This window comes from Equus caballus, chromosome 29, assembly GCF_041296265.1.
Source record: "Equus caballus isolate H_3958 breed thoroughbred chromosome 29, TB-T2T, whole genome shotgun sequence".
NCBI lineage: Eukaryota > Metazoa > Chordata > Mammalia > Perissodactyla > Equidae > Equus > Equus caballus.
The window spans coordinates 44,674,384-44,696,157 of NC_091712.1; the positions used below are offsets into that span (position 1 = coordinate 44,674,384).

General features: G+C 39.9%; 1 protein-coding gene across 51 annotated transcripts in view; it reads right to left on the reverse strand.

Annotated features, from left to right (window-relative positions):
• Window positions 1-12,574: 12,574 nt before the first annotated feature.
• ZMYND11 (zinc finger MYND-type containing 11) overlaps window positions 12,575-21,774 on the reverse strand; it is a 116,232-nt gene continuing 107,032 nt past the window's right edge. For 50 of the 51 annotated variants that reach the window (XM_070254691.1, XM_070254710.1, XM_070254708.1 and 47 more), the window contains 5 exons: window positions 21,072-21,279; window positions 20,589-20,657; window positions 19,251-19,523; window positions 18,756-18,941; window positions 12,575-14,841 (listed from right to left, as the gene is read on the reverse strand). In XM_070254691.1, the coding sequence (XP_070110792.1) occupies window positions 14,719-14,841; window positions 18,756-18,941; window positions 19,251-19,523; window positions 20,589-20,657; window positions 21,072-21,279 (859 nt within the window). In that variant the 3' untranslated portion in view covers window positions 12,575-14,718. 51 annotated transcript variants of the gene reach the window in all.

A 21,774-nucleotide genomic window follows, 5' to 3' on the forward strand; every position in this document is an offset into this window, starting at 1 on the left:
AGGACGGCCTTTCCACCACATTCTGCTCCTCAGACCCACTGCACATGGCAGATTAAACCTGCCCTGACCATTATCAGACAAGCTTTCCACTGAGGACTCAGGTTTCCCCTGTGGGGTAGTTGCTGTGAAACATTCCAAGACTGAGAACCCCAAGTACCTGGGTTGTGTAGCCTCTGACTAGTGCAAAACCAGCCATGAATCCTAAATGACAAATGTGCTCCTCATCAAGAGTGGCTTTCCAGCTGCTGAGGGTGCATCTCAGGCTTTCAAGGGCTGAACCAGGTCAGTGTAACCTGGACAATCACTCTGGGGGTTTGTAGATTGAAAACAAGTGGACGTGCCTCCAGCCCCGAGGTTTCTGGAGATGGAAATGGGGGCTGTGAAGATGGGTTTGGCTGGTGTTGATGGGTTTTAGGGGTTTTCTTGGTTAAGATTAAACCATTAGGCGTTAGTGGGCAGTCACTCTTGGAAAGATAACAGGACACACTAATGACGCTGCATCTTGATGACAGCCCCAGCAAGGGTTTAAGCAGATCACTGCCAACCTTCTAAGGCAAGGGCTGCAACATTTCTGCTAGGCTTTGGGGACCAAGTAGCTTCTGTCTCAACCACTCGGTTCTGATGTTGTGACACAGACACAGAGCTCAGACAGAGGGCAGGGCTCTCATCCAATAGGACTTTATGGACACAGAAGTTTGAAGTTTACATAATTACCCATCATGAAATATTGTCCTATTGATGTTTTCAACTATTTAGAAGTATGAATGCTATTTTAAACCTATGGGCCCTACAAAAAATAGCAGCCAGATTTGGCCCTGGGTTCGTAGTTTGCTAACTCCTGTTCTAAAACATACAAATAGTAAGGCAAACTTTTGGGAATTAACTTTAGATTCTGTTTTTTCTTTCAAAAGGAATTAGTTTCTGAGTCTGATGGTTTCCACTTTAAAAGAGTCAATCTTACAACCTCTGTCTCATTCACTCATTCAACCAGCAAATATTTGAGCACCAACCATGGGTAGTTGCTGGGATAAACTGGTGAAGATGCCCCACTGCTCCTCTGGGTTTCGGATCCAGCAGGGACTGTGAGGGTGAGCTGGCCTCGTGGCTCCGCTCCTTCAGTCAAAGACTCAGGTGTAGTCTTGGTTCTGCCACACAGAGGAAATAGTGATCTCTTCTATCCATGGCTCACTTAGCCTGTTTCCCTGCCATCAAGCCACGAGTGCTCTTTATAACTAACCTGCCTCCAGACATGAGAGCACCCTGGGGAGCCGGGACTGCACAGAGATAAAGGGAAGTTTTTGTTTCTCCCAGGAAATTCATATAGAACCACAGATATGCTTTGGGTTGTTTGGGGCATAATTCTGCTTATACTGAAGGGCGTACGTGTGGTCACCCTGTAGGGTTGGTGGGTCTTGGCAAGTAAAGGTGACTAGACCAGCACACAGTCCTCTCTCTCTTAATTGAGGGGTGAGGGTGCTGGGTGTCCTGGACTGACAGTATAATCCAGTGTGCTAACCTCCTGAAAGCAATAATGAAATCCCCAAAATGTCAGGATTCTTTTTAAACAGCAAAGTTCAGAATTGCTCTGTCTTAGTGCCTGATTGATAATCTATCAGCAGAAGCAAACATATTTGGTATTAGTTTCTAATTCTATCAGATGATTAAGGGTATGTGGAGAAATACTTGAGAAGAAGCTATTTAAAGATACCCCGTGATTTTCTGTGATGTGAATAATTAAAGGATCAATTTAGTCTGTTTAAAGTTCAAGTTAAACATTCAAGTGTTAACATGTTAAATATTTCGTTTAATCATGAAAAAGCATGACCTATGGGGGATAGTTTTCTACAGAAAGATCCTTCTCCCCTGCCACCTCCTCTCTGTTTTTCCAGCCTGTCTTTCTTCCAAATATCTCTATGGTATAAATCCTCAATTCAACTCTACTGTGGGCTTCAGTGGCTACTTGATGTTTAGAGAATAAGTACAGTAAGTCAGTCTAATGGCATTTAAGGAGTTCCTACTATGTTTACAGCACTTAACTGGGGATGAGGATGGGGTTCCAGGAGACACAACTGCCAAGGGCAACAATCTGGTTATGGAAATAAAGCTGGAAAGCCAGCAGTGGACTGGCAGCAACTGTGTGAAGGTGTTAAGACCTCTCCTATTAGGAATGATGCAATGAAGGGGCAAAGAAGAGAAAAATATCACTGTTACTTGCCATCAGCATCTCACCATTTACTGCCTAGGCTATTAGGAAAACCCAAATCATCATTTTTGAAAAAATGTGATGTTTTGAGTAGGTAATCCAATCACACATTCCAAATATGGAAGCTGACGAAGAGGTGCTCACTGCCAGTCACACCCCAGCACCGTGCCGGCCCCCATGGCCCACGACAGACAGCCATTTTTACTAGTTTCTGCTGTATCTTTATGTGAATACCAGCCAATTATGAATATAAATTCTTACCATCCCTTCATTTTAACCCAAAATGCAGTGTCCTATATACTCTACTCTGCATCTTGTTTTCTTTAAATTTTATCTTAGAGATTTGCTTTTTCTACAAGCGACACAATCTTCCATCTTCTTGGTGTACACAGTTCCATTCCCATCAAGGAAGACTCAGCCTTTTTCCAGTCTTTTGTTATTGTAAACAATCAACTTCTGTTATGACAAAAATAGTTCATGTCATATGTGGGCAAGAATATCTGATGGACAGAGTTCTGGAAGTGGATTGGTGAGTCACTGGTAAATGCACCTGCAATTTTGCAGACGTTGCCAGAGAATCCCACAGTGGCTTCACTTTCACAAGCAACACGTCACCAACAGAAAGTAATGATTTTAATTTACATTTCTCTTGTTATGGGTAAGGCTGAGTATTTAAAGAAATATTTTAAGAAGCCATTTGTATTTCTCTTTCTGTGAACTGTTTGTTCACATCCCTTGAAGTACTGGGTTGTTGAACTTGTCAGGAAATATTATGAAAGATTTTTTTTTTATTTTATTTTATTTATTTTTGTGAGGAAGATTGGCCCTGTGCTAACATCTGTGCCAATCTTCCTCTATTTTATGTGGGATGCCCCCACAACATGGCTTGACAAGTGGTGCTGGATCCATACCCGGTATCCGAATCTGCAAACCCTGGGCTGCTAAAGCAGAGCACGTGAACTTAACCGCTACACCACAGGCTGGTCAGTGAAAGATTTTTAAATGAGCAAGAGAAGATTATTGGATGTCTTGTTTAGCTCACCTAACGAGGTTGTCTCTGCCTTTTATTGCCTTTGAGCTATAATTTGTAACTTGCAGAAAACTGATAATAACACTAATTATTCTTGCCCATGGAAATGCAAATTATGTCCCATGAGCACAACTGATTAGTGTGTTGTGAATAGACCTGTTTCATGTCTATTTGTAAATTCATTTCAGAATTCCTTGTTTTCTGTATATGTGGTGTTCTCGGACTCCTTCAAACCAGTTCTGATGTCTGACCTGTTTCCCTGTTAATGAGTTAAGTAAAACCTTTGATACATGTTTGTTTTCTATCTATCTGTCTGGGAGTCATGATTATAACATTGTCCTTTTAAAGACTTCTTCACTACTGTGAGCTCTGTTAATCAGGGAGATCAGCCATTTGTCTGCGATGAGTTGAAATTTTTTTCCCCCACTTTCTGTCACTCTTTTTTTAATTTGGTTTTTTGCCATGCTAAAATTTTTTATCTTTATATAGTTGAATTTATCCACCATGTATAGCTTTTGGAGTTTGAGTCATGTTCGAGTACATGATATTTTTAGCCCACATTATTTCTCCTTCTCAGTTGAGTTTTTTCCATCGAACGGAGATTTCCTGCAGTCCTAGATGAGTGAGGGCCTGGAGATGGTCATTCTGATAAGTGATTTTGTCACTAAGCAGGCACTTTCCTTAGGCCTCTTCCACTGCTTAATGTTACAAGACCAGAAAAGATGCTGCCTCGAATTCTGACTCTGCGTAAACTTATTTACTTAAAAAAAATCTCGTCTCTCGTAGTACACTCTCAAATAGAATTCCCGTGAGGGAGAGGAGGATGATTAAGTGTAGATTACGTCAGCGAAATGGGTCTTAAGTTCCCTCCTAGTTCCACTCTTGTGTGTCTCAAAGTCTAAGGCCTCAGGGACATGGCACCTTACCTGGAAGAACTGGTAGCTTTCTGGGAGACCAAACAAGAGCATACACGCGTCAAGATAGGACAGCATTACTGCAAACAAAGGAAACCTGTCACAGCTGCTGCATCATCAGAGGGAAAGTACTGATGTGCAAAGAAAAGTTCAATATGAAACCTGAGCTGGATGCTAAAAAAAGTAGGTTTACACAGGTGGGGCCTGGGAGACATCTGCCTTCCCACAGCTGCACTAAGGGCTTTGGGCCGACCTACTTTAGTTTCTATTGTTTAGAGACGAGGTTAAACAGTGCAAAGAGAGACTCGGGGGGAAAAGAGCTTCCAGCAGATGAGGGACCCAAACGCTGCCTGGAAGCCCAGATGGCACCTTTCACTTAAACTGCTCTTCCAATGGGCTCAGTAAGCTCAGAGGAGGTGAGATTCCCCTGCACATCCACCTTCTTCAATGAAATGCAGTGTTTCTGAAAGCTCAAACAAGAATGTTTCTGCCACGTGCGCTTCAAGTCTCCCACCTTCCTGTTCCTTCCCTCATTCTTCCTTCCGAGCTCTTCTTCTCAGTTTTCCCTGTCAAGGCCCAGGCTCAGAGCAGACAAGGATGAGGACCAACAGCAACAGAGATGCAGCTCTCTGCCAGCAAACTCAGGGTGAGAAGCTGCACAGACCAAGGGTGCGAACCCCTGACAGACCCAGGGTGAGGAGACCCTTCCACTGCCCAAGGTGAGGAACCCCCACAGTCCCAGGGTGAGGCGCCCCCACACACCAGTGGGATCAGTGGGAGGTGCAGCAGCCACTCTCCTGTAATGCACCTGGTTGGGAAGCCCTTCGTCGGCTTCTTTAGCAGTGCCTTAGACCTTTCTTTGTACCTCAGAACAACTTCCTGCAAACTCATGTAATATCCAAATTAAAATGTTTGGAACTGGTTTATTTCTAAGAGTATCCACTCTTTGACCTAAATATCAACAGCAGGAAGAAACTGAACACGAATCACAAAGATTTATACTGGAGGCAAACATTCAAAAATGTAAGAACAAATCAGTCACTTCTGTCTTCATTCCCCCATTAGCAGGTACTCCGTTTCTGGAATTACTAAAAGGTTATAAGAATTATAACTTAATCTTTCTTAACTTTATGATCCTCTTTAAAATGAGCTAGAAAGGAGCAGATTGCCACTTTTTTTTTTTAAGCAGAGAAAATATAATTTATTTGTTTCGTCTAAACCTAATCTGGCCTACTTCCTGAGACCCACTCACTGAACACTCCTAGTTGGAAGGAAAGCTTCATCTAAATGGAGTTTTGAAACAGTCGCTTTAGGTCCTATGCAATCTCTCTTGGATAAGGCCACTGGGTCTTTGAGCTAACGTCTCCTCTCCTGCACTCCCCCACAACCCCAGTGAAGAATGTTCCGAGTTGGAGAGAAGTGTGTCTTCTGCCGCTGGATCAAGGTGGACCAAGGTGAAGGGGTCTTTGGAGCCATGCAGTGATCTTTGCTCTCTGTCTCTGGTCTCTAAGTGAAACTCCTTGCTGCCTGGTCTCTGGATATCCACCTGGCCTTCAAAGTTGAAGTTTGAGCTACTGGAGCCCAGCATCTGTTCTTGTGACATTGCTCCCTGTCTTACACGACTGATGCCATGCAACACGTGACGGCTGGCTGTGAGGATGAGGAGCCCACACAGCATCTCAGCATCACCTGCTGCCTACTATCTACCACGACCCGAGTTCCCAGGCTCCCGTGGGAAAGCTAAACCTCTGGGCCTCCCATGCCGACTGACAGCAAACTAGGTTGGTGTCTTGGTCCGTTTGGGCTTCTATAACAAAATACCATAGACGGAGTGGCTTAAAACCACAAACATCTGTGGATGGACACTTGGGTTGCTTACATGTTTTAGCTATTGTGAGTAATGCTGTTATAATCATGTGGGTACAAATATCTCTTTGAAACACTGCTTTCAATTCTTTGGGGTATACACCCAGAAGGGGAATTGCTGGGTCATCTGAAAATTCTATTTTTAATTTTTTGAGGAACCTCCATACTGTTTTCCTCGGCAGCTGCACTATTTTACAATCCCACCAACAGTGCACAAGGGTTCCAAATTCTCCACATCCTCACCAACACTTGTTGTTTTCTGGTTTTTTTTTTTTTAATAGTAGCCAATCCAATGGGTGTGAGATGGTATTTCATAGTTTCCCCATAGCATTTCCCTAATAATTAGTGATGTTGAGCATCTTTTCAATTGCTTGTTGGCAATTTCTATCTCTTCATTGGAGATATGTCTGTTCAAGTCCTTTGCCTATTCTTGAAATGGGTTGTTTGGTTTTTTTATTGTTGAGTTTTATTATTATCTTGTTATTTAGTAGTTATTTTGAACCACAAAAACAGCTACAGAAAAAAATATTTTTCTTTAATTCCAATATTGCAGAAGATGTGCAACTTTGATCTCTTTCAGGTGGCGCTTCTTATTAGATTATAAATATGTTCCTTTTCTTTTTTTTAACTTATTTTTATTAAGACATAATTGGCATATAACATAGTGTAAATTTAAGGTGTCCAACATGTTGATTTACACATTTATATATTGCAGTAGAATTACCAGCATAGTGTTAGCCAACCCCTCCATCACATCACAGAATTATCATTCTTCTTTGTGGTGGGAATTAAGACCTAGCCTCTTACCCACTTTGAAGTTTATAATCTAGTTGTCTATTCTCACTATGCTGCACCGTAGTTCCCCATGACTTATTTCTTTACTGGTTGCAAGTTTGTGCCCTGAACAAAATCTTCCCAAATCCCTCAGCCCCTGTGACCACCAATTCTACCGTCTGTTTTTAAGAGTTTGGCTTTTTAAGATTCCAGATAGAGGCAGTATCACACAGTATTTGTCTTTGTCTGACTTACCTCATTTAGCATAATGCCTTCAAGGTCCATCCATGTTTTCACAAATGGCATGATTTCCTGCTTTCTCATGGCTGAATAATATTCCATTGTATAAATATACCACATTTTCTTTATTCATTCATTTGCTGACAAACACTTTTAGGTCGTTTACATATTTTGGCTATTGTGAATATACTGCAATGAACATGGATGCGCATATATCTCTTCACTATCCTGTTTCCATTTCCTTTGGATATACACGTAGGAACAGAACTGCTAGGGCATAGGATAGTTGCATTTTTAATTTTGGGGGAACCCCATACTGTTTTCCATAGTTGCTGCACCAAATTGCATTCTCACCCACAGTGCATAAGAGTTTCCTTTTTTCCACATCCTCACCAACACTTGTCTTTTTGAAAATTGCCGTTCTAACAGTTGTGAGGTAATATTTCGTTGTGGTTTTGATTTGCATTTCCCTGATTATTAGTGATGTTGAGCGTCTTTTCATGTACCTGTTGGCCATTTGGATATCTTCTTTGGAAAAATGTGTGTTCAGTTCCTCTGCCCTTTTTCAAATTGGATTGTTTGTTTTTATGTTAAGTTATATGAGTTGTTTGTATGTTTTGGATATTAAACCCTTATCCCATATAAGTTTTACAAATATTTTTTCCCATTCCATAGGTTGCCTTTTCATTTTTTTATTGCTTCTTTTGCTGTGCAGAAGCTTTTTCATTAGATGTAGTCCTACTTGTTGATTTTTGCTTTTGTTGCTTGTGTTTGGTGTTATATCTAAAAAATCATTGCCAAGCCCAATGTCAAGGAGCTTCTTTCCTATGTTTTCTTCTAGGAGTTTTATGGTATCAGGTCTCATGTTTAAGTCTTTAATCCATTTCAGGTTAATTTATGCAAGTGATATAAGATAGGGGTCCAATTTTATTTTTCTGCTCATGATTATCCAGTTTTCCCAGCACCATTTTACCAAAACTATAGTTTTGGTGAAATATTTGGTAGAATTCACCAGTGAAACCACCTGATCCTTGGGTTTTCTGTTAGGAAGTTTTTGATTACTGATTCAATTTCCTTATTCATGATTGGTTTACTCAGATTTTCTGTCTAGGTAGGTTGTATGTTTCTAGGAATTTATTTATTTCTTATAGATTATCCAATTTGTTGGCATATAATTGTTTATGGTAGTCTCTTACGACCCTTTGTATTCCTGCAGTATCAGTTTTAATATTTCTTCTTTCATTTTTTTTTTTTTAAAGATTTTATTTTTTCCTTTTTCTCCCCAACGCCCCCCGGTACATAGTTGTGTATTCTTCGTTGTGGGTTCTTCTAGTTGTGGCATGTGGGACGCTGCCTCGGCGTGGTCTGACGAGCAGTGCCATGTCTGTGCCCAGGATTCGAACCAATGAAACACTGGGCCGCCTGCAGCGGAGTGCGCGAACTCAACCACTCAGCCACGGGGCCAGCCCCTCTTTCATTTTTTATTTTATTTATTTGAGTCTTTTATCTTTTTTCTTAGTCTCACTAAATGCTTGTCAATTTTGTTTACCTTTTCAAAAAAACAACTCAGTTTCATTAATTTTTTTTCCTGTTGTTCTTCTCGTCTCTGTTTCACTTATTTTTGCTCTGATCTTTGTTATTTCCTTCCTTCTGCTAACTTTGGGCTTCATTGTGTTGTTTTTTTCTACTTCCTTGAGTTATGAAGTTAGGTTGTTTATTTGAGATCTTTCTGTTTTCCTAATATATGCATTTATTTGTATAAACTTTCCTTTCAGAACTGCTTTTGCAGCATCCCATAAGTTTTACTATGTTTTGTTTCCATTTTCATTTGTTTCAAGATATTTTATAATTTTCTTTTGATTTCTTCTTTGACCCACTGGTTGTTCTGGAGTGCATTATTTAATTTCCACATAATTGTAGATTTTCCAGCTTTCTTCTTGTTGATTTCTAGTTAATACCATTGTGGTTGGAAAAGATACTTGATATGATTTCAAACTTCTTAAATTTGCTGAGACTTGTTTTGAGTCCTATCATATGATTTATCCTGGAGAATGTTCCATGTGCACTTGAGAAGAATGTGTATTCTGCTTCTGTTGGATAGAATGTCTGTATGTGTCTGTTAGGTCCATTTGGTCTAATATATGGTTCAAGTCCAATGTTACCTGGTTGATTTTCTGTCTGGTTGATCTATCAATTGCAGAAAGTCAGGTATTGAATGCCCCTACTATTATTTCATTGTTTCTTTTATTTTTCCCTTCAGATTTTTTACTGTTTGCCTAATATATTTAGGTGCTATGATGTTGGGTGCATATATATTTACAACTATTTTATCTTCTTGATGCATTGACCCTTTTATCATGATATATTTACCTTCTTTGTCTCTTGTTACTGTTTTTGGCTTAAAGTCTATTTTGTCTGATATAAGTATAGCTATTCTGCTTTCTTTTGATTTCCACTTTCATGGAATATCTTTTTTCCATCTCTTTGCTTTGAGTCTATGTGTGTCTTTAAAGCTGAAAGGGGTCTCTTGTAGGCAGCATATGATTGGGTCTTGTTTATATGGGTCTTTGCTTCCTGTGGGAGAGGTCACCAACTGCTAGACACATCAGCCCCATGCAGGCTTTCCTTAGGGAGGTACAGTGCTGGGAAAGTTCTTCTTACCATCTCTACTGCATCCAAACTTCTTTTCTCTCCAGTGGCATGTTGGAATCTCCCCTAGAGAAGGCTGGATTTCTATGATTTCTCTATCTTCTCTGCGTATCTGTCCACGTCAACACTCTTCAGATTTTTTTTCCCAACTGCAGTGAGACGGATTGGGGCAGGTTTGTTGCTACACGTCTCCACAGCCCATGTCAGGGTCTGCCTGCCTATTACCAGGTGGACAGGTGGGCAAGACTCCTCCTGGGCTCCTTGGTGTATGGTGCCGGATTCCATAGCAACCACAAAGATGCTTTTGTTCTTGGATGGATGTCTAATTCTTTGTTGAAAAAGGACAAAAAGGAGGAACATCTTACACCGACCGTGATGCTGACATTACTCATGTGTTCCTCTTCCTGTCCTAGACATGATTTCCCTCAATCTTTCTTCTCCTGTTCACTAACAAACTTGAGTAGTCTTCTCTAATCTTCACTTCTTTATCATCTGCTATTTTCTGTGATCTCATCTAGTTCTGTGCCAGTTTCCCCTAGATGTTCTCTCATGGCATCACCCTCATTCCCTCTTCCCACCTGTAGGCTTCCTTAACCATGTCAAATCTCTCATTACCTGAAAAAAAAAAATTACCCTCCTGTAACCCTTAATCCTGTAGACCTCTCTAGCTAAGACTTCTGTTTTTTTCTATAACTTTTCCCCCAATTTTAAAAGTAATGTTCATAGTAAAAATATGAAGGAGAAAATGAATTATCCAAAATCAATACTGGATCCTCTGGAATGCCTTTCTTCTCTAGCTAACTCCTGCTTACCTTACAAGATTCAGCTTATATATAAATTTTTTAAGCCTTCCCTAATTCTCACCCCCACTAAGTTTTATGCTTTCGCTGTATCCTATAGTCCTGTATTTTTCTTCTTTGTACCTAACTCTGATTTCTAAGTAAAACATTGTAGTTATTTGCTTGACACCCTCTAGAATGTACGCTTTATGGGGACAGGAAATGTCTGTTCTCATTATTATATACTCAGCACCTGACACAGATGCTGTAGCAGCTCAAATATTTGTTAAATGAGTGAATTAATGATGTTTACACTGTGTGTTCTGAATTTCCTTAGCATTCTACACCTTCACTTTATACTCTGCCCTCTTCCTGGAGGGCAGCAACTATTTCATATCATTGCAAGATTTTGTTAAGCCACCTAGTCTTCGACAGGCTGTAGAAGAGGGGATGTTAGGAATGTGGTTCTCGAACTTGAGCGGCTCTAGGTCTCAGCTTTCTCTCCAGTATGAGGTTAAGAAGTTCAACTAGACAAAGGTTTCCAGACTTCCCAGGGCTGCCGAATTGAAATGTCAATTTAGAACTTGTTGACTGGATAATTTCCAAACTCTCAAATCTCAGATTCAGCAACAGACCAAGAGCCTACCCTCAGAGAGCTCAAACTCTGGCAAAAACTAATTTCTTCTTGTCAGCTCCTAGATAATCACATACTCCCTCTAATACACATTTGCTGAATGAATACTGACTACAGATAAGGTGCTGATGGGGGTGCATGCTGGTAAGACAAAGCTCTTCTTTTTTAGGTTGCTCTGTCCAATATGGGTAGTCATCAGCCCCCTGTGAATGAAATGCCGGTAGGCCACATGGAAACATGCTGAAAGCACAAAACATGCACTGAATTTTGAAGTCTTAGTGCAAACAAGAATGTAAAATATCTCGTTATATTAATTATTGTAATGATACTTTGGACATATTAAAAATATAATTAATTTCACTTGTGCCTTTTTACTTTTTAATATAGTTACCAGAAAATTTAAAATTACGTAGGTGCCCCACATTGTCTCCATTTAACTGTTTTATGTGATTTATGATTTAGTGCAGTACTAGTTAGCCTTTTGTCAATTTACATACCCTTTAACACCTTGCCACTCAGCTGTGATGCCTGGAGAGCCAGTATCACTCGGAAGCTTAGGAGAAATGGCAGAATCAGCTCCACCCACCCCAGACCTGCTGACTCAGATTCTGCATTTTAACTAGATCCCCAGGTGGTCTGTGTGCACACAAGTTTGATAGCCTCTGATTACAGTAACTGGACTCCATCTGCCTCCTTACCCATCATATTTTTGCTTCTCTAATCCTGCTGGTTCAGGGATTAACATGAGAGACCTAAATCCTTTTGGGGGTGGGGAGTCTATAGATGGGCCCTAGGAATCTGTAAAATACTGAAATTCTCTGCACCATATTTTGTGCATCTACACGTATGTGGACTTTTATTTTCACGAATAAAGCAATGGTTATGAAAAGATAGCCTCATCAGCAACACGGGAACTTGTTAGCAATGCAAATGCTGGGGGCATGGCCCAGCAATGTTTTAACCAGCGCCTCTGTGATCCTGATGTAAAAGTCTGAGAACCACTGAACTAGACATGGAAGGCAGAGGGCTGAGCCACTTGCTGTGTTATGGTCTGGTCAGGAGAGTGATGCGGCCTGAACTGAGATTGGCACCATGTGAACGGTGCAGAGACGTGGAGTGATGCAGGGAGAGACGATGGGCTTGATTCTAGATGTATTGAAATTGATATTGACTAAGCTCAAATGTTTATTCAGTAATTTTCTATCTGTATGTTCAGCCTAGCATAAGAGTTATGAAAATGGGCTTTATAGTCAAACAAACCTAAATTTTTAAAGAACTGGTGAGAGTATTTTGTTTTTTTTTGAGAGCTGGTAAAAGTAAATTCAACCTAAACAAACATTTAGGTGAATGAATGATTTTTACCACACTGATTTTATATAAAGTTAAACAGTCACCAACGGATAATCCATAGTATATGATCACCATGTGATATGGTTGTCTTTGGTTTGGTATAGGGGAATGCACTAAATCAACAATTTATTAAAGTTGGTCTTTTTAAATACATTTATTAACCAATGTTAACACATTAAATGAATCTATATATTGCTAGTCAGAGCAGCTTACAAAATGCCAGAATGCATCATAGAACTGGACAGCCACAATGAATAATTACAATGTGCATAGTGGCTAAGCTCAACACCTTGATATAGCTTTATGATTTGCAGAAAAATTTTTATGATTCCTAAAACAATCAATTGTAATTTTACCTAAAACTTTTACAAAACCAGGCCACAATCTCTTTTTTTAATTTTGTTTTTTTTTTTTTTTTACACACAGTTTTCACACTGTAGTAAATTGGAAATGTGCAACCGTGTCAACGGAGACAAAAAAGCCAAAGTAACACAAATCTTACTTTCATGCAGCTATCAGTTAAATAGTACATACTCTGGAATGATTTTACACCAAAAATATTTCCACAATCACTTGCTCTCATAGGGGTGGATCGAAGTTTTAAAACTTGAAAAACAATCAGAGAAGGTAAGTGTTCTTGGTTACGACGCCTCAATCAGACCACAGCACCGTGGCAACACTAATTAAGCACACAGCAACGAGGAGGGAGGGAGACGCCAAGTCACTGCCCGGTTCAGGTCTGGTGTTGAAAGGGGGCCACTGCACACCACTGGGCAGTAGCTCGTTGATTAACTTGTGTCACCACCATCTGCAACAGCATCAGGATCGGATGGATGATTATTTCACAGAAGACTTAGTTACATTTTTATCTTTAGAGTGACCCTGACAAACCCGGAGAAAACTTTTTAAAAGGTTTTTCTCCTGATTCTTTCACTTCCATTGTGTGTAATTGCTTTAATAAATATCAAAGGTCTAAATAAATATTTACAAATTATTTCTCTAGTCTTAAAAATAACTAAATGATAAATGACAATTTGACTTGGTCTAAGATCAGCCTTTGAAAAAACATAAATTGTGAGGTTTTTAAAAAAAAAAGTAATTTAAGTTTTCCTGGCTATATTTTATATATCTATGTATAAAAAAATCATTATTCAACTATCGATCCATTCCTATTGGTAATGCTTCTTAATCCAGACATTCCGCAAAATACAGACTTTTTACAAATCACGGCATCTTTAATACAAGAAAATTAACATGCATTATTCTTCATTCTGTGTACAGTGATGGAGTTCATTAGTAGGCAATGACCCATTACTACAAACATAACGGCTTCTGTGAAACTTAAGTGCTTTCTTTCCTTTTAGCATTAACTTAAAATATCCGAGGTGACACCAGATAACAGGCAACCAGATGGTATTTGGGAAGGGAAGGGAAGCATTAAAGAAATTTGTATGCCTCATCTATAATTTCATGTATGGATAAAGGTAGTTTTTGGCTTTTTATTTTATATTTGTTGTTTATCTTGATACAAGCACTCATGTTAGGACAAAGATGAAATGTGCAAACTTTAAAATTTAAATATTCATTTTCTCTAAGATCCAGCTCAGTAAAAGATTACCCCAGTTCCCTGCAATTTTAAACTACAAGATCAAAGCTAATAATTTGTTATAAAAGTTATATATTGAAAAGAAATAATGAAAAACACAATTGGGAAATATTTACGAAAAAATATGCAGGACTAGCACCTGCTGTGTCAACCCTGTTCCCTAAATTCAATCATATACCCACTGGCATAACCAATAGATAATGCCTTTAAACAGTAAATTAAGCTGAACAAAACCAGCTCAACAAGGTTAAGAAATAAATTTCACATCAAGGTAGTATGTTTTATTTCTGAAACAGTTCTCACATTCAGATCTACTTTAAATGCTTCTTTGTTAAACTCACTTGTATTCACCTGTTGTTTTTTAAAGATCTTTTGTTTAAAGGTTAAAATCTCTGTAAAACCTAAAAATGTTTTAAAATTTGCTGAAAATGCAACAAATTCTCACTAAAGTTTATTTAAAATAATACCCTCCACTGATGTTACTTTTACCCCCTGAAAAACTCTGGAGGAGCATTAACAAAAGATTTAAACTACTGTGCAAAATTTCTTCACGAAAAGTGTTTAAAGGCTGGTGCAAAATGGGAAGCAAATTCTAAACAATTTTGGCTTCTTGGAAACAAAAACCGCTGTGTCTGAGAAGAGTCGTCGTTGGCGCTCCCAGGAAGAGCCGCCTTCATCTCTTCCGGCGGCAGGTGCGCTTGTGCTCGGCGTGCCAGTGCTCCTGCTGGCACTTGATGGAGCAGTACGACGTGTTCCAGCAGCAGTGGTACATGGCCTCCTCCTCACAGTTGTAGCACTGCACACGAGAAATCAGGACCAGGGGTTGAGCTTGGGACTACGTGCACACAAAACTAGTCAAAATAGGAGACTTCTTTCTGGTTCAACCTTAAGATAATATCACCAAGAACATCAGAATATGTTTTACGTACTGAGCAGAACAGCAGGAAACAATGGGACTCGTCAGTTATCAGCGAATTTGAGCTTACCTAGCACCACATCAACCTTTTCCATCTCCACTAGGCCATTCCCATCAGCACACAAACATAACTAACTTCTATTTTCTTTAAAAGGTTTTGAGAAGATTCTGGGAAGGCAGTGGAGCAGAAAGCACTGAACCCTAACCTGGACATCAACTGCACTGGTAGAATCTGTCTAACGTAACTATTGTGGAACTCTGGAGTCTACTGAGGGCTTGGACCGTACATTGTGATTAATTTCGGTCACTTTCAGCTCTCAGCACAGCAGAAGTTACCCATCCTCCAGCCCCAGGACAGGCAGCTGTGCATATATTCTGGGAGCCAGAACACAGTGGACAGAAAGGACCCTCTCCTCCAAATACCAGGGATCTGTGCTGCCTGCTGCTTCTGATCACAGAGGTGCAGACAAAGAGGTGGGCAGCCATTGTTGTTGTACCTCCCCCAATTGTCACAAGCCCCCTCCCCTGGGGCTGAAATGCCTTCCAGGAGAATGAAGCGGCCAGTGCCCTGTAACTGCCCCTTTCAGGAGCCCAGTGCAAATAGGGGAGAACCGGCAAGTGAATGTGCATGCCCCAGGGAAGGCTCAGGAAAGATGTAAGGACATTCATTTAGTTCACACCTCAGCTGATCCTTCTCACAGAGACAGCCCACAACAACCCCCTCAAAAACAGCAGCAAACCCTGAAAAGTGGGAGAAAATGAGTTCCAGAGTTAACACATTATTAGATTCAAATGTCCACTGTTCAACAAAAAATCACAAGGCATACAAAGAAACAGAATCGTATGACCATTCAAAGGAAAGAAAGTAAATCAACAGGAAGTGCCCCTGAGAAGGCTCTAATGACAAACACATTAGATGAAGACTTTGAAACAGCTACTAAAGATGCTCACAGGAAGATGTGGAGAAAGCCAAGGCAACAGTGTGGGAACAAAATGGAAATATCAGTAAAAAGAAAATCTGGAGCTGAAAAGCCCATTAAGTGAAGTGAAAAATCTAGTAGGGGGATTCAAAGGCAGATTTCTGCAGGCAGAAGACAGGACAACAGAAATTAATGTCCGAGGAAGGGAAAAGGCTGAAGAAAAGCAGACAGAGCCTAAGGGCCCTGTGGGACACGGTCCAGTGGACTAAGACATGCACTATGGGAGTCCTAGAGGAGAAGAGAGTGCAAAAAGGGCAGGGAGGTTATGTGAAGACATAATGGCTGAAAGCCTCCCAATCGGATGAAAGACAGTGAATCTGAATATCTAAGATGCTCAATGAACTCCAGTCAGATGACCTCAGAGAGACCCATGTCGAGACACATTATAACCAAACTTTTGAAAACCAAAGTTAAAAGAGAATCAGGAAAGGGGCTGGCCCCGTGGCCGAGTGGTTAAGTTCGCGTGCTCTGCTGCAGGCGGCCCAGTGTTTCGTTAGTTCGAATCCTGGGCGCAGACATGGCACTGCTCATCGAACCACGCTGAGGCGGCATCCCACATGCCACAACCAGAAGGACCCACAACGAAGAATACACAACTATGTACCGGGGGGCTTTGGGGAGAAAAAGGAAAAAATAAAATCTTTAAAAAAATTAAAAAAAAAAAGAGAATCAGGAAAGCAGCAAGACAAAAGCGAACAGTCACATACAAAGGATCATCAATATATGATCGGCAGATTTCTCATTAGAAACTTGAGGCAGAAGACGGTGGGCTGATGATATACTCAAAATGCTAAAAGGAAAGACCTGTCACCAAAGAATCCTACAAAAATTTAAATTCCCAGATAAACAAAAGCTGAGAGATTTCCTGACCACTAGACCTGCCTAGCAAGAAATGCTTGAAGGAGTCCTGCAAGGTGAAAAGAAAGGACACCAGACAAAGCCTTGAAGCCATATGGAGAAAGAAAGGTCTCAGTAAAGGTAAATACACAGGCAAGTATAAAAGCTAGTACTATTGTAATGATGGCTTGTACTGTACTTCTTCTTCTTTTTTTTTGGTGAGGAAGACTGGCCCTAACATCTGTTGCCAATCTTCTTTTTGCTTGAGGAAGACCGTTGCTGAGGTAACAGCTATGCCAATCTTCCTCTATTTTGTATGTGGGATGCTGTCTCAGCATGGCTAGGTAAGTGGTGTATAGGTCCACGGCCAGGATCCAAACCCGTGAACCCTGGGCTGCTGAAGAGGAGCATACAAACTTAACCACTATGACACTGGGCCGGCCCCTATGTTTTTTAAGGGACTAACAGATTTAAAGAAAAAAGTTATTAGTATAAAAACTAGTATTGCCATAAATTCAACTTGTAATTCCAAATCGTGTTTTCCACATAATTTAGGTATTAGTGCATTTAAAAGAATTTTTAACTTATGTTTCAGGCACACATTATATAAAGATGTAATTTTGTGACTTCAAGAACTGAAAGGGGTGGGGAGGGAACTGTAAAGGAGCAGAGAATTTGTATGTTGTTGAAGTTAAGCTGCTATTATAATTCTTTATTATAGCCTTCTCTTCTATTTCCTTTATTCTTTAGTAAACTCATGGGATTTCTTCTCATAAATCTAGTGTCCACTTTCTAGCTTCCTCTTGTCTTTATGTGATGGTTGAATTTTGGACATGGTGTTAGGGCAGTGTGCTTGTTATTATCTTCAGCACACCTTAATTCCTATCTGGTGATATTTAATTCATTATTCATCTGTTTTTTCCTATCAAACTATCTTTGTAGAGTCCTCTAAATTATATGCTACATTTCCCTTTTCCTTCTTGACAAATCTTTCTTTATCACAACTTTTATAATGTTTCCTTCCCTCATGAAATATTTACTTTACATGTATTTCAAGATTGTCTTCAGGCGCCGGCCCCGTGGCCGAGTGGTTAGTTTGCGCTTCGGCGGCCCAGGGTTTCGCCAGTTTGGATCCTGGGTGCGGACATGGCACCGCTCATCAGGCCATGCTGAGGCGGCGTCCCACATGCCACAACTAAAAGGACCCCAAACTAAAAATATACAACTGTACCAGAGGGCTTTGGGGAGAAAAAGGAAAAATAAAATCTTAAAAAAAAAAATAAATAAAGACTGTCTTCAGAATGTAGTCTGGATTAAATGAAGAATCACAAAACTTCACATAGTAATTCACTAAAATTAAAACCAAGTTACGTGCTTTTGGGAACAAAACTTTTTCGCTGACAATTAACTGAGATCTGTGGAGGTGGGAGATAAGAGTCACAAACAGGACACAATAAAAGTGAACTGTCAGATTCTAAGTGGAGTCAGAGACCAGTGAGAAGGCGCTATATAAAGTAAAAGCAATCCATTTCCTAAATAGAATCTAATGTATAAACGTCAAGAGCAGTACAATCTGAAAATCCTTAATTTGCTATCGTGATATTTACATTTACAATCTCACAATTTAGATATTACCTATCAAGAGTTACCAAGCAAAAGTCAGGGCCAGCCAATTAATCAAAATAAAATACTTGCATAGATGGAGAAGTTATATAAATTAGTTGCACTAAATATGCTATGTACTAAAGTGTCATAATCTCAATTTTACAAAATAATCTGAGCAACACTCAGTCATGTGGGATCTGGAGTTGAGAGATTATAGGACTTTTAATAAATTTTTAAAATTTAAAGTTCACAATTTCACATTTATTTCAGGGATAATTTTTGCATATGCCACTTATATCTTTCGGAATTGATTTTCATCATACCTGTGGTACATTTTCAGAGACTGGATTCTAAGAAAATTTTGATATTTACCCACTGCTTCTTCTTGGTCTGAGAAATTAGTTGTTTGTGCTGTGTTGCCAGCTTCTTGATTTCTTCTACAAATTCTTCTTTGCATTTCTCTTTTACTTGCTTACATTTTCTGTCCATCTCACCCTGCATATTGGCTACAGCTTTATTTACAGCTTGTCTTTTTTCTTCTTCCATTTCAGAACGCAGCTGAAATGAAAAAAAAGTTAACCCACAGTATGTCGGCTCACAATGTACACAAACAGCTACACTTACAACCTTCAGACATAGTTTCTACTTAAATGTTGTGCCTCTTCCCTTTATTTCATTAAGAGCTGTAAAAGATTCTGGTGAGAAAAGTACTATTATTAACTGAAATATTACAAAAGATGATTTCTTATATTCCTAGGTTTAAAAAGCAGCGACCTGCTTGATGCATAAGTGAAAGACACTAAACTACTATGGAACACGGATCCCACCGGGTGTCAGAAGGCAACGCCCACTGTGGGGCTGCTTTACCTTTTCTAGAGCTTCTCGTACAACTCTTTCAGTTTCTCGCTTGTGATCAGACTTCATTCGGTCCTTAAAGTCATTGAAAATTTTGGTGTATTTGTCGTGGCACATGCTCTGACACACTCCGTCACTGGTGGTCTGGGTGCTCCGATGCAGCATTCTTGGTGAAGAGGCACTTAACTTCTTGGTCTGAGTTGACACTGAAACTTTTTCGATTGGCTGAGGCATTGTGGGGATTTCCTGGCTGGAACTCACTGCTTCAGTTTCAGGCTCTGGTTCCTAAAAGATAAGGAAAGTGCTTAGATGTAAAACAAGCCCATGTAAGCCACCAGTTCAAGAACAAGCTCTATCAGGATAAAAACACAGTGATATACATAAATAGCCATATAATAAACTGTCGTTAAAAAACCATGCAATTAAGATGGTAAATTCTGTTATGTGTATTTTACCACAATTAAAAATAAACAAAAAAATGAAAAAACCCATGCAATTAATAGCTACGATAATTTTTAACAGGAACTTCATTCACAATTTCATTACATAACAATACCATGGTCTTGCTTTTAAAATAGACTAAACAAAAAAATTACCATATAAAATATAAAATCATTATCAATTTATAGTCACTTCTTTGGACTAGATTCATTAATAAGTTTCCTAAAATCCTAAGCCATTTCTCACTGAACATGTGTTTGCACTATGCCCTGATTTACAATTGGTTTTATTTTTTTACTTATTTTAAAAAAATTTTTGTGTGTGAGAGGAAGATTGGCCCTGAGCTAACATCTGTGCCAATCTTCCTCTACTTTTTTATATATGGGACACTGCCACAGCATGGCTTGATGAATGATGCGTAGGTCTGCGCCCAGGATCCAAACTTGTGAACCCCAGGCCACTGAAGCGGAGCATGTGAACTTAACCACTAGGCCACCGGGCTGGCCCCTACATTTGGTTTTAAAACATACATGGATTACATAATTTAGAAAGGCTGAGCTTAACCATAGTTTCCTCCAGTTTTTAAATGCTGGCCTAACTGATTTACTGGATAAACCCTTTGTTTTTGATAATGCTATGAGAAAATATAAGAGGTCCAGGAAACACAGCAAAGTGCCCCCCACCTAGGCAGACTTGGCCAGCAGATGCTAAATTGAGACAGAAACTCTCAGTATGCATGTGTCAATCAAGCGACAGCACATAACAGCAGGAAGGAGACTGGGTTCAAACATGATTGATATTATCTGATTGACGGCAAGGCATTTCACTTTCAGGAGCATCTGTCTTGGCCATAACTGAAAACATTTCCCATTTCAATGCCACCTGGACACTGCAAGGTGGGCAACTTACTTCTTTTTTGGGTTCCACACTCTGATTACGTCGTCCTTTCTTTGCTCTTGGCTCTTGAGTCACCTTTAGCTGTGGGCATCATAACAGTAACAGCATATTATTCCAGACGTTATGAAACACTTCTCTGCTGAAAATACTAGCCAGGGACCCACAGGTCAGAAGTGAGTAAGTGGCTCCCTTTTGTTTTAGCTCATCCAAAACCACACAGCTACACTTACTGAATTTCTGCTCTGGTGCAGACATTTACAGAGCTAAGGTGCCTCTGGAAGGAGCAAGGCACTGACTCTCTCACTGGCAGAATCAGGGTTGCTCGTGGCTTATCAGTTTGTTACTTGAATTGGTTTCTTTTGCAGAGCACTTTACAAATGTTTATATGAAAGGAAAGAGAAATGTCAGAGTCTCATCACAGTCAGGAGTGTGCACTAACAATGTTCACAGTTAAAATAACACTGACAGGTAGTTTCTCTCTGGGATACCACTCACCTGCTCATTGCTGGTAGAGGAGATACTGGACTCTGCCTCCTCCTCCCCTCGGTCCTCATTCTTAGACTTCCAAAATCTTCCTTCACGAAGGAAACGCTGATGCAGCTCCAGCTCATCACACGCCTTTTTCCACCCCATACTGCGCTTAACGTGCAGCCGATGAACATTGACTGTGATATCCTGTATGTTTTCAGAAGGAATCCAGGCCCTGTGAGAACAATGAAGCCATTGTCAGAAAATTCCAAAATGGTAGTGGACTCTACCCATTGTCAAGTCCAATCTGTGGCAATTCCATCTACTGAGGCTGTGAGTTACAGCTTGAACAAAGACTCTTACCAAGTAGAAAATAAGTGAGGTAACTTTTGTTTTTCACAGTCATCAAGGCAAAGTTCTCAGAATTGGAGAGGTTCACAAATACCTCAGAATTGTCACAAATTTCTTTAACCAGCTTAGCTTATCACAGTTAAGTCCTATTCAGAATGTTACCCCTTGCTGTTTTGAATATTAAGTTATTCAAAATCTAGCTATTTCCAGATTAGCACCACAGAATCATTTGAAAATGCCCAGAAATTTTCACCACACACACACACACACACACACACACGTAAGAGGGCATCTAAAAGCTCTCACCTAGTAAGTTATATTTAGATTACGTCCCTATGCATTAGGTGAACCATGGTAGACAAACAAAGAAGTGTTGGTG